The sequence below is a fragment of the Lontra canadensis genome, unplaced genomic scaffold (genome assembly GCF_010015895.1).
Source record: "Lontra canadensis isolate GAN:19392208 unplaced genomic scaffold, GSC_riverotter_1.0 scaffold17, whole genome shotgun sequence".
NCBI classification, from domain to species: Eukaryota; Metazoa; Chordata; class Mammalia; order Carnivora; family Mustelidae; genus Lontra; species Lontra canadensis.
The window spans coordinates 1,877,705-1,891,040 of NW_022631011.1; the positions used below are offsets into that span (position 1 = coordinate 1,877,705).

General features: G+C 42.7%; 1 protein-coding gene across 1 annotated transcript in view; it reads left to right on the plus strand.

Moving 5' to 3' along the window:
* PSTPIP2 (proline-serine-threonine phosphatase interacting protein 2) overlaps positions 1-9,834 on the plus strand; it is a 61,226-nt gene extending 51,392 nt beyond the window's left edge. Inside the window, exons 7-14 of the mRNA XM_032859491.1 lie at positions 1,512-1,610; positions 2,166-2,211; positions 3,091-3,170; positions 5,608-5,706; positions 6,984-7,080; positions 7,196-7,277; positions 8,396-8,430; positions 9,777-9,834. Of these exons, the coding sequence (XP_032715382.1) occupies positions 1,512-1,610; positions 2,166-2,211; positions 3,091-3,170; positions 5,608-5,706; positions 6,984-7,080; positions 7,196-7,277; positions 8,396-8,430; positions 9,777-9,826 (588 nt within the window). The 3' untranslated portion in view covers positions 9,827-9,834. The remainder of the gene's footprint in view (positions 1-1,511; positions 1,611-2,165; positions 2,212-3,090; positions 3,171-5,607; positions 5,707-6,983; positions 7,081-7,195; positions 7,278-8,395; positions 8,431-9,776) is intronic.
* The last annotated feature ends 3,502 nt before the right edge of the window (positions 9,835-13,336 follow it).

Sequence of the window (13,336 nt, forward strand, 5' to 3'; positions counted from 1 at the left end):
ATCAGACTCTGCTGAGCAGGGAGCCCAGTGGGCCTCAGGACCCAAGATCATGACCTGAGACAAAGTCAGGTGCTTAACTGACTGAGCCACCCAGGTGCCCCACCATTTGGTTCTTCTTTGATCTTCTCTGCCTTTGCTGTGCTTTTCTATTTCTTTGCCGAGACCATCTATTTTTTTTTCATTTATTTTAAATGTGTTTGTCACTCTCTCTCTAATATTAGAAAAGGTCAGGCATATTGTCTAAGCTTGGTGTTGGTGAGAGTGAGGAAATTTACTCCATATGCTGCTGGTGGGAGTTTCAGTTGGTGGGGTCATTTTGGAAGGAATTTGGTCATATACATACTCTTTTACCAAACAATTACACTTCTAGGAATTTGACCTGTGTAGATAAATTCATACCAGCCAAAATAAAATCAGCATATTTTTATGTTATAAAAACATGAAAGAAGATAAATGTCCACCAATAGAGAAATAGTTAAAATTGTGGTGTGTGTGTGTGTGTGTGTGTGTGTGTATTTACAACCATTTAAGTGTTCGGCTACAGGGCTCATGCTTGATAATAGAGAAATGTCTCACATATTGTTACAAAGGAAAATTATTGCATGAATATCTCATGCGCTTGTAATTACAAACGATTAGGGCATTTCTCTGTGTGTGTAGCATGTACAGAGAATGATACGTCTGTTTACTGAAAGGTCAGCCCCAGCCGAATTGCAGAAGCCTCCAAGAAATGCAAGAAGACACGTGCGATGTTTGATGAGCACAGACCATCCCTGCAAAGGAGTCTTTGTTCTTAGTCGAGCGGTTTTGGGGGGTCAACATTTTTATTAGCTGATTTGCAGCTTTATTTGTTCAAAGTTAAGACTTTGCTTTAGTAGTTGAAACAGAAAATGCTCTGATTCACTAGCTATAGTTTGAGAACCGTTTTTACACTCATGGTAGTAATAATGGCCCACGATAGACCATGGCCTACTTTCAGACTAGCTAAAATGGTTCTTTAAATCAAAAAGGAACATGGCTATGCCTACGGGCCAGAATCGATGGGATTGGTGCCCTCCCCTCTGTCACTTGCTAGGGAGGGCACCTTGGGATACTGAGGCATAATTATGATTACCACAGCCAAGTGATTGCATCTAAGTTCCGAGGCTTGGGTTACATATTTGCTCGATTTCACACCTTATGGTTACATACCTACCTTGATTTTGCCTATTTCAAAACCCATCTTTTGTTTCTGTCAGTTTTTGAAGCTCCCGCACTTTGTGTTTGCCAAATAGGAGTGATTACTTCCTTGATCAGGTTGCCACCCCATGCAGTTTGGAAAAGGGCTGGAGAAACCTTCCAAAAAAAGATTGGATAGAGTGTTGCCCTCAGAGTGCCCACCATCGAGTGGTGACCTCAATGCTGATCCGAGCACCCTATGCTTTGTCAGGTCCAGTGGGCTGGCATGGCTGCTTTGCAGGGTACCATTCTGTTCACCTGTTTTGGTCCTTTTTTGGCTTCTAACGACAAAGGCAAAGAAGACCTACGAGCAGAAGTGCCGAGACAAAGATGAGGCAGAGCAGGCTGTCCACCGGAGCGCCAACCTGGTAAACCCGAAGCAACAAGAAAAGGTATTTGGGAGAGCCAGCAGCCTGAGAAAGCTGAGATTTCTGCATCTGAAACTGGATCCAGTTAATAATCTTCATTAAAAATGGAGCTGCTTCCTACGTCCCTGACAATATCTTCCTCTGGGCCACTAGGATCCTCTGACCCAGAAAACCCCTTGTCACAATTATTGGGTTTGGGAAGAGATAGAGAAGTGTGGCCGGGGGATAGGAGTGGGGTGATAAGAAGTTGGGGAGGGGGGCTTGTTTTTTTTTTTCCATCTTTCTTCAAAACTCAAGTATCCTTTATAGCCCGGCTATATTATCTATTATCTATTTTATGTAATCTGAATAGAAGATTGACAGCAACCAGAGGCCAGGGGTATGTCTTTAGGAAAACAGAGGGCAAGATGCTCTGTGGTTGTTGCCCAATGGTGATAAGATTAGGGGGCAGGTTGAACGATTTGCTGAGAAAAACACAGGTAAGACCTGGGCTACACTGTTCTCTTCGCAGTCATTGTAAGTCTGGTTGGCCTGTGGAAGTCTGGCCCAGCATTTCTCCTCTGTCCTTTGTCCTCACAGCTTTTTGTGAAACTGGCAACTTTGAAGACTGCAGTAGAAGACTCGGGTGAGGGGCTGCTCCCGGGGATCGGGGAGGGTTTTTGTGGGGCTGACATTCCACAGACTCTGTCTGGAAAGGTAGTGTTATAGACCACACAATCATTTATAGACAGACAGTGGGATTACTGAGCTATCTGGAGGGAGGGAAGGAGAGAAAGAGGGAGAGAGGCTATATCAGAACCTGGGAAAGTGAGAGGGAGCAAATGGGACAGCAGTTTCTGTCCCAGCACCCCTACTTAGGTCTTGGGCCTGACTTGTAACTGAATGGTGGAGAAGGTGGTGTTGGGCACAGGGCGGGGGTGAGGGGGAGAGTTGATGGGGCAACTTCTTCGTAATCAGGTGCTTACTCATTGGGAACATCTCTCTTAAAAGCCAATTTCGGCCCTACTAACTCTTGCTATGAAGGGAATAGGCAAGTTGGGAGGCCTTGTCATGGCTGAAATCTGAGATCCAAACCAGGTATTTGCAAAGCTCTCTAATCCCAGAGTACCCTGCAGGAGACAAGACACTCATGACTGTGGCCACTTAGGAAGCGTCTAAATCCAAAACCAAAGTAACTCGACAGTTCTCTCCCCCACACCTCTCCCTGGATCATTTTCCTGAAAATGGGAAGGAAGCTATTGAGTCTGAATTAGCCAAAGAGAACCCTGGCTGAGGTTCCTGCCGGGCTTCTCTCTCCTCTCTTGATCCCTTTCTTGCTATTTGCTTGGTTTAATGTCTAAAAAGAAAGTACTTGATTCATAAAGATATTACGAGAGGGAGAGATGGACGTGGCCTTCCAGGGTTCAGAGCTCCCGGGTCCTTGAGAGCTCAGTGCTACTCCATTGGGGCAGGACAGCCTGGTCCCGTCCATTTTCTGAAGCCAGGCCCCTCCCCTGCATTGCAGACAAGACATACATGATGCACGTCAGCACCCTGGACAAGATCCGCGAAGACTGGCAGAGCGAGCACATCAAGGCCTGCGAGGTACTGAACGGGCAGCTGCTTGGGAGGGGGTGGGTTTTCCTCCCAGAAGCTGGGGAGTCCGCCCTGGCAGAAACACACCCTCCCTTTATTAGAGGACCCCAAGTCTCATAGAATTGCTTGAGGGCAAATTAGAAATCAAGAAATCTCAGTGGAGGAGGGAAGGAGCCGGAGGGTTTTCCCCCAGACCTCGTCTTTCTCCCGTGTCCCAGCCCTGACCGTTGTGTCAGATGCTGCCCCAGCACCTCCTCTCGTGTTCGGTTAGCCCAGACGCGCCATAGCTGAGTCAGGGGAGTGGTGATGACGTCATTATCTTTCCAGAGCCTCACCTGAACCTGCTGTGGGATAAAGAGACCTCAGGCAGGAGGCGAGCAGGCTTCAGAAGTTTCTACACCTAATGATTTCATCATAACCCCTGCTTCGTTTTTAGCACATGACCTCACAATTTCGCAGAGAAAATAAAGACATAATCTTTTTCTTACTAGTGGTTCTCAAAGTGAAGTCCCAGGATTCATAGCTTCAGCATCCCCTGGGAGTCTGTTAGAGATGCAGATGCTCAGACCTACTGAACAGAAACTGTTGGAGCGGGCTCAGCCTTGTGTTACTAAGTCCTCAGGTGATTCTTATGCAAATTCGAGCCTGAGAACTACTGATCTCCATCCTCCTCCCTTCCTTTTCTCCTGTCCGTTGAAAAGGGGCTACCTCTGCCCTATCAAGAGCCTGTCCCGACAGCCGGGCTCAAGATGCCATCATCCTGCTGTCCTTCCCTCGTGCCTGTGCACAGCCTTTAGTGTGAACTTCTGCTCTTGTCATCCGCATAACTCCACTCATTCTTGGTTTTAGAACCTACTGGCTGTTGTGTCCGGTCTGCTACCTTCTCCTCTCTTCATAGCCGGGCTTCTTGAAGGAGTTGTCTTTACATCCTCATTGCCCTTTGCCTTTCCCAGCCTGCTGTGTCTGGGGATCCCCCGCTGCCCACCCCTCTCCGCTCAGGGCTGCTTGCTTGAGGAACTGGAGGTCTCCATGGTGTGAGATCCAGCGGGCTTTTGCACTTCCTGATCTTATTTGATTTATATCTACTCTCTAGTACTGCGGGTCACTATCCCCCTCCCAAAACACTCTTTTGTTTTACGCCCTTGATTCCGCACTCTCACGGAAAAGCCTAGACTAAGGCCCCTTTTTTAAGGTTTAAAAAAAAATGCAAAGGAATATCATATACATTTTATGGACACATACATATTTTAAAAAGCCTGCATGGGAATGATAAAATTTAGGAGAATGGTTTTCTGTGGGGAAGGAGAAGGTGATGGAGCCTGGGGAAAGCACACAAGGGCCTTCAACAGAATCAGAGGCAAATATGACCAAAATTGTTGACTGAGCTAGGTGGTTGATATGTGGGTATTCGTTACACTGCTCCCTATGATTCTTTCTATGCGCAATATTCTATAATAAAAATAATAAGAAATTTTAGTATTTACATGCTACATAAATAAAAAAATACTAATATGCTAAGTATACTAAATAAATACTAAATAATAAATAAAACCTAAAATATACACTACATATAAATCCTAAAAGGTTTGCAGGTGAAATAATGTATTTGCTTCAAAATACTCTGGGGAGTAGTTGAGTTGGTGGGCATATAATAAAACGAATTGGGTGTGAGTTGATAAATGTTTAAGCTGGTGATGGGTACATGGGCATTCATTAGACCATTCTCTCTTGTGGATGTGTGAAGATTTACGTTATAAAAACTTTCAAAATGTAATAGTGTTGCATTCAACATTAAAAAATACATTAACATAGAATATTCCCTGATGAATCAAATAGCATCCACTTTCTAGAATAATAGCTTTTTCCAAAAGTTGATATTTGTTTATATCCCACTTTTCCCAAAAGTTGGTATTTGTTTATATCCAAAAAAACCCCCACTATTGTTCAAGGAGGGACTTTTCTAAAGAACTTTTTTGTTAAAGAAATTTTCAAAAATATGCAGAGATAGAAGGCAAGTGCAAGATCTTCTATGTTCTCATGAACCGGCTTCAACAATTGTGACCGTCTTGCCATGTGAATTCCGTCATAGGGATAGGGAAAAGGTTTGAATCGGAGGCTCTGGCAAGTTGTCAGGTGGAGATACCCATTAGGCAGTTGGAAATGTGAGCTGGAATTCAGGTTAGAACCTTGCTCTCTGGGTTCCTCATTACCTCTTACCTTCAGAATTATATCTGATCCTGCTTGTGCTAATACCATATGATAATACCATTTGCTTCTTTGCCTGCGATAAGAGTTGATGAGTTTCCTTGGTGGTGAGGGTAATATCCTAAATGGGGCAGTAATCTTACAGATAATGAGGGTTGATACTCTTTCTTAAGTCATAGTCAGTCTAGACAAATGTCCTCTTTCTCTGCCTATGTCTGGACATGTAGTTATGTTTCCATAGATGTTTGAAGCTCAAGAATGTGAACGAATAAACTTCTTTCGGAACGCGTTGTGGTTACACATGAATCAGCTGTCACAACAGTGTGTCACAAGCGATGACGTAAGTCAAAGGTGTCCACGGAGGAGTCATTAGAGTGGAAGGGACCATAGACATTTATTAGTCTACCCTTTCATTTGAGAGAGGTACAGTGACTTGCCCAAGGCCACACAGTGAGCTGATAGGCCCAAGTAAACACCGAACTGCCTGACCCCTTTGCTTTGCTACCATGACTTTCTCTTGAAGGAATTCAGAGTTAGGGCAGGGATCAGAGAAGGGAGACCCAAATGCAGGGTTTTTTTTTTTTAAAGATTTTTATTTATTTATTTGAGAGAAAGAGACAGAGTGTGCACAAGCAGGAAGAGGGGTAGAGGGCCGGGGGAGGCGGGCTCCCTGCCCAGGACCCTGAGATCATGACCTGAGCCAAAGGCACTTAATCAACTGAGCCACCCAGGTGCCCCCAAATGCGGTTTAATTTATGGATGACAGAGAAGTCACAGCATGACTGTGAGTCCCAGAGTGTCACTCCAAGACAGGTCCAAGTGCTAGCCCATTGACACTTGCCCAGGCTAATGATGACGCCAGGGCTCAAGATTTACTTCAACAGTATTCCCAGGGTCAATGCCCAGGTTTACCTTGGGCACAGCAATCCTTATGGGATTCTCAAACCTCGGAGGGATTAGAATTCAAATTATCACGACCTTCTTTGCTAAGAAATAGCCACCCTCACTTAGATGGGACAGTCACTTTAGAAGAACAGCTAAACACCTAGGAGACCTATAGAATTGATTAGAACTTCTTCCAAGTTAGTGCATTGTCTTTGCATTTGTGTGTGGCATTAGTTTTGGTATCTATTTCTTTTGGCCATTGGTACTTTTTTTTAAAAAGCCCTCTTCCTGGCAAGGTTTTTACGCTGCCACAGAGATACATTTCTCACCATCTTTAAAACAATTTTAACACTGGATATGTATCAGAGAAATCCCTATATATGAGTGATATAAAAAGAGACTTGGGGATGTCTCTTTTTCTTTTTTAAAACAAAATTTGGGAGATCTAGCCATTCATCAAACCTGTTTTAATAAACTGTATCATAATTTTCACTGACCTACCTCTAGGTTGATTTATCTTTTTTTTTTTTAAGATTTTGTTTAATTATTTGTCAGAGAAAGACAGAGTGCACAGCAGGGGGGAGGGGTAGATGGAGAGGGAACAGACTCCCCACTGAGCAGGAGGCCAATGCAGGACTCCATCCCAGAACTTTGGGATCATGACCCGAGCTTAAGGCACATGCTTAACTGACAGAGCCACCCAGGTGTCCTGATTTATCTTCTTTTTGTTAGATGTATGAAGAAGTTCGTAAGAGCTTGGAAGCATGCAGCATTGAGAAGGACATTGCATTTTTTGTGAACCACCGGAAAACCGGACAGGTCCCACCAGGTGACTGAAGCGGTCGGGCTGTGGGGTTACTTCAGCATTTCTATGAGTCTTCTGCATCACGTGTGGAGAATGGAAGACACCAGCACCTTAATATTTTGTTTCTTGGTTCCCCTAGCACCCATCATGTACGAGAATTTCTACTGCCCCCAGAAGAATACAGCCTCACAGGGAAAGGCCCTGGGGCCTAACTTAGCAAGGTAATAAGCAGCTACCTTTCACATGAAGAAAAATACCTTTAATAAATGTTGTTATCATCAGTGTTCTAAGCGGTATTAGAACTGGAACACGTCTACCACTGCATTTGCTTAGTGAGGTTGCTAGATTTGGGCAGGTAGCATTTTTAGGACAAAAGCTCAGTGGATTTTACCAGTCATAGTTTAAAGAGGGCTGTATTACGCTTGAGTGTGATTATTGTTACTCACATACAAATCCTATCTTTTTTATATCTTGTGGAAAGCAAGCGTCAGCAGGCTCTGGCCCCCTGTGAGTCAACTCTGACCAACCTCTATTGGTAGGGCCCAAGAGTAAAGAGTAGTTTTTACATTTTTAAATGGCTGAAAAAGGAGAAAAGGATACTGTTTTGTGACATGTGAAAATTACACAAAGTACGGATGTCAGTGCTCATATAAAGTTTTATTGGAACCCGACCACGCACATTTGTTTACATTTTGTCCACAACTGGGTTTGCATTTGAGTTGACAGAGTTCTAACAAGGTTGTCCTCATGGCCAACAAAGCCTAAGTCATTTACTGTCTGGCCCTTTGCAGAACGAGTCTGCTGCCCCAGCTATAAAGGATACTGACAGAAGAGAAACTTCTGTTTCACACAGTCAGTTTCACATCGAGGCTGCTAATTTCCATTTTTAAAAAGTGAAGGGAATATTGGAGGGGGCATTGCCAGGCACTCATCAATACTTGAGAATACCAGGCTCTGTTCAGAACAGTTCATGGGAATCAGCTCACTTCATTCTCACGGTGAGGGGGCAGCTGCTTGTATTTTCCATCTTACATGTGGACATGCTGAGGTACCCAGAGGTCAGGAAACCACACGCTCACAGCAGAGATTTTCCTCCTTTCGGTCTGGGGTGTGGGGGCAGGGCCCTGTACATCCTGCCCGCAGCATAATAGAATGTCGGCAGCCTAGATTCCAGTGGGGGTCGGTGGTGGTGTAGGCATTTTCCTTCATCTGAACTCTCCTTGATTATCCAGAACAGAAACCAGATCTGATTAGAGGGCTGTATGCTTGTGGTGTGAAGTTAAGAATTAGAAAAATAATAAGAACTCATCTGAAAGACTTTGGTTTTCATTTCCTACAGGAGAGGACCTCTCCCAGTTCCTAGAAGTACACCAGGTATGACACCAAGAAAGATCTTTTAAATGCTTATGTCATGTTTTCTCTCTCTCTCTCTTTTTTTTTCCCTAAAGATTTTATTTATTTGAGAGAGAGCATGCATGAGCAGGGGCAGAAGGAGAAGCAGGCTGCCCGCTGAGTGTAGAGTTCCACATAGGGCTCGATCCCAGGATCCTGAGATCATGACTTCAGCTGAAGTCAGTTGCTTAACCGACTGAGCCAGGTGCCCCATCATGTGCCCCATCATGTTCTCTCTGAGGTTGAGTAGTTAGAATGCTGAAATAAAGGGAAAGAAGGGAATAAATAGAATCAAATTCTCAAGAGAATGAACCTATATTAGGATCTTAATATAACACTATTTATCACAGAGTGGACTTTGGTAATTGGTGGTTTACTTTATAGCTTACCAAAGAGAAGTCCACTCTTGGGAGTATCAAAAGAAACATAAGGCAGTCATATGTAAGAGATTATTTGAATTTGAACCATAAAAAGAGCAAAGTGAGATATAGTTTCCTTTGGATTACCCAGAAACATACCTGATAGAAGGCATAGATGTCTAGAAACATATAACCTGATATTATATATTTGGGTACTGACCGTAACTGGGTCTTTCACTAATCACTCTGGTCTTTTTCATCCAGAAGTCCTATGATAACTCTGAGACAACCACACATGATAGCATTTTTTTGGGTTAGTTTTATTCCTTGGATAATTATAAGGCCCTTGAGGGTGACACTTGATTTTTCTCCTGTATCGCTCATAGCACCTAATAGTGCTATGGGCACATAGGAGATGCTCAACAAATATCTATTATTTGAGTAAAAGAAGATATACCTACCTGTGTTCAAGGGACTGAGGGAAGAGACAACTCCTGCTGCATATGGGAGCTTAGTAGAACTTCAGTGACTGAAAAGAAAACCAGGGCTGAAATGGTATCTTTGAAAAAAAAAATTGAAAAAAAAATGGTATCTTTGAAAAATATAAGGTATCTTTGAGAAAAATATATATCTTTGAAAAAAAAATTAAGTTATTTTTGTAAAACAATTACCACCAGATAACATGGGACTTATTTATGCCTATGTTTGAAGATGACTTCACTCTAGGTGCTGCTCTCTGCACATGGATGCAAAAGGGCAATGAAATCATAGCAGTGATTTCCAGAATGTGTAAGTGAATCCTCTGGTTTATAGTCATGCCTGCCATTTGTAGGATTTGTCACCAGATGTTTTCTTTTTATAAAAGGACAGTCACTAGAATATTTAACTGGAATGTTTTGATTCCAGAAGGATTAAGATCTTATCGTGAAACAAGATGAACTTAATGTTGCTCTGTTCTGCCTTCTACAGATGATCAAGATTATTCTTTGGTTAATGACTACAGTCTGATCTACCAGTAACATCAATGGTAAGAACCTTTAATGTTTACATAATCAAGTTGCATTTAGACTGGTGAGTGTGTTTGTGAGTCTTGGAAGCTCCTTTACAACACCACTGCAAGCAGCAAGGCCTTGTCTCAGGCTGGCCCTCTGGTGCATGGGGTTCTGCAGGATGGCCAGTCTGGATTCCATACAGCAAGGGGACTGGAGCCCACGCCATGCGTATTTGAACGAAGAGATTCACCCTTCCCTAATTATTCTGTAGCTCGTTTTCTGCTCCTGTTAAGCTCTTTGTGGCTATAACACACTTACGCTCAAGGCAAGGATCACAAACAAAACACACGTGATATTCACTGTTTAAAAGTAATAGTGTATGCCCCCATTTCTAATAGGGGAGAAAGTCAAGTAAAAAGAAGTCAGTGAAAATGAGGCAAACACTGTCACACTCACCATTACACAAGGGCATTAAGAGAGTCATCTTGTCTCAGATTATTACTGCTCCGAACTAGCAAACTACGGGGATTCCTAGAGCTGAACTACAGAGCCAGCCGTTGCTGCAAAGATGGCGCTCTGTCTTTGGTTCTCAGACACTTGCAACATGTCCCGAGCTATCTCAGTCTACACAAATGTGAAGGAATGCCTCTGAAACCAAAAGAGTACTATATAAAACTCTATAAAGTATAACTGTTTTAGCCCAAATGGGCATATCTTAGGGTATGACAGCGTATGTATGTATGAGCAAAGAAAAGTCTCAAAAAGATATATTCCCAAACTAGTACTAGTTTTTCTTTGTCTTTACTTATGTTTTCCAGTTTGTCTGCAATGAAACTTTATTACTTCTTTAATAAAAAACTGTTTTTGAAGAGTTGACCTTCTGGCACATTCCTGATTGTGTTCCCGGGAGTGCCAGGAGTGGGGGTAGGCTGCAGGAACTGGACCAGCCTCTCTCCCATCCTCCCCGGTTTGGTGCTACTGTCACTTAGGAAATGGAACAGGTTTGAATAGTGCTCTGTGATGGCTTTCCTTCAGTGTTTTATAGCACCGAAAAGTTCTTAAAAACTTTTTTTAATTTAAGTTAACATGTAATATAGTATTAGTTTCAGAGGTAGAGGTCAGTGATTCGTAGTCTTCTATAATACTCAGTGCTCATTATATCACATGCCCTCCTTAATGCCCATCACCCAGTCACCCCTCCATCCCTATCCCTTCCAGCAACCCTCAGCTTGTTTCCCATGATGAAGAGTTTCTTCTGGTTCATCTCCCTCTCTGATTTTGTCTTGCTCTATTTTTTCCTCTCTTCCCCCATGATCCTCTGTTTTGTTTCTTAAATTCCACATGTGAGTGAGATCATATGATAATTGTCTTTCTCTGATTGACTTATTTCACTTAGCATAATACCCTCTAGCTCCATCCACATCATCACAAATGGCAAGATTTCATTTTTGACAGCTGAGTAATATTCCATTGTATATATAGACCACATCGTCTTTATCTATTTATCTGTTGATGGACATCTGGGCTTTTTCCATAGTTTAGCTATTGTGGACATTGGTGCTACAAACATTGGTGTGCAGGTGCCCCTTCAGATCCCTACATTTGTATATTTAGGGTAAATACCTAGTAGTGCAATTGCTGGGTCATAGGGTATCTCTATTTTCAACTTTTTGAGGAACCTCCATGCTGTTTTCCAGAGTGGCTGTACCAGCTTGCATTTCCACCAACAGTGTAGCACTGAAAAATTTGTGAAGTGAGCACGCCAAACATTGCTTGTCTTTAGTCCTCTGAAAACACCTGCTTTGTGACTTACAGCCCATTATCTAGATAGGACAGAAGCCATGTTGTTTTGGTTACATAGAAATAATTAGCTAGTATGTATTTATATTTAAACAAGAGTCCTTAAATTGCTTAATAAATGTCTTTAATATCTAAGCAACTTTTCTGTGAAAGATGATGGAAATCAAAGACCTAAAATACCCAGCCTCTGACTATGCATAACTTTCTGACTTACAAGCAATTGGAGTCTACACCTGGTCATCATTTCTTCATTTTGTAAGGTTCCTTTCTCTCATGGAAAGAGGCACGGCCCATACTAGAGGTAGAGAGGGACATAGGGAATCAGTGACTTGGGATTCCCACCCTCTGGAACACCATGTTGATGATGGGCTGCCCATGGTCATTGGCAGCTCCAAGAGTTTGTTTCATTGTTGTTGTTTTTTTATTTTTAAAAAATTAATTATTTTTATTAACATATAATGTATTATTTGCCCCAGGGGTACAGGTCTGTGAATCATCAGGCTTATACACTTACAATGTTTTTGTTTTCTTAACCTCTTCCTTTCCTACCCTCACCTACTTGCATAAAGCATGTATTCTAGTTGCTTAATGGTAACCTTTGACCTGGGAACTCTAGTTCCTCAGAGCTGAAGAATCTGCTGTTTGGATGCAAGATACTAAGGCCAACACATGTGAGCTCTGTCACTTCCTCGGGTTCACTGGTGTGCTCCAGCTCAATGCGCAGGCACTCAGCGTAGGTGTGTACTACTGACAGAGTCAAAGAGTATTTTGTCTCTTACAAAGGAAGAAGGAAGGAAGTCTATCTTAGTTAATAACTTAGCCAAGCATTTTATCACAACACTTAAAAGAGTTTGAGCCTTTGGAAATGAAATAGGAAGGTGTAGGAATTTGTGGTTTGTGTGGTGTCATTGATGCTAGCTACTGTACCTGTTTTTAGTTGTAACATGTTTAGGTAAAGACAGATTATAACTTGTGTATCAAAAAATATAAATACATGTATTATTTACCAGAAAGCAATGCTGGTGTTGTCACAACCCATTTTTCGTCGCTTTCTAAAAAAATTATTTCTTTGAGGGGTGCCTGGGTGGCTCAGTCAGTTAAGCGTTTGCCTTTGGCTCAGGTCATGATCCTAGGGTCCTGGGATCTAGCCCCACATTGGGCTCCTTGCTCAGCGGAGAGACTGCTTCTCCCTCTGCTGCTCCCCCTGCTTGTGCTCTCTCTCTCTCTCCCTCAAATAAATAAATTTAAAAAAAAAGATTTTATTTATTTATTTGACAGAGAGAGATAGAGAGAGATAGAGAGAGAGAGAATGTGTGATCTATGAGAGGTGGGGAGGAGCAGTGGGAGAGGGAGAGCATCTCCAGCAACTCCTGTTGAGTGGGGAGCCCAACACCAGGCTTGATCCCAGGACCCTGAGATCATGACCCGAGCCAAAATCAAGAGTTGGCTGCTTAACTGATTGAACCACCCAGTCACCCCAAGTTTTTCATCTCTTTTAATACTTATTCCTCACCATTTGCTTTCTTTGGCCAACCAGACATATTCTCAAAAGATAATATATCAAGGTGGGAGTGAGGAGCTGATGTGAATGGTTCATTCAAATGAAATGTCTCTGTTATTTTCTTTCAGAAAACAACTCCTTTTCCGGCTGGTGATTCTAGGACGTGGGAGGAAACACTCAGAGCAGTAGCATCTGTAGCCAAGCTGTGTCAGTCATGAAACTTTGAAGTGAGACCT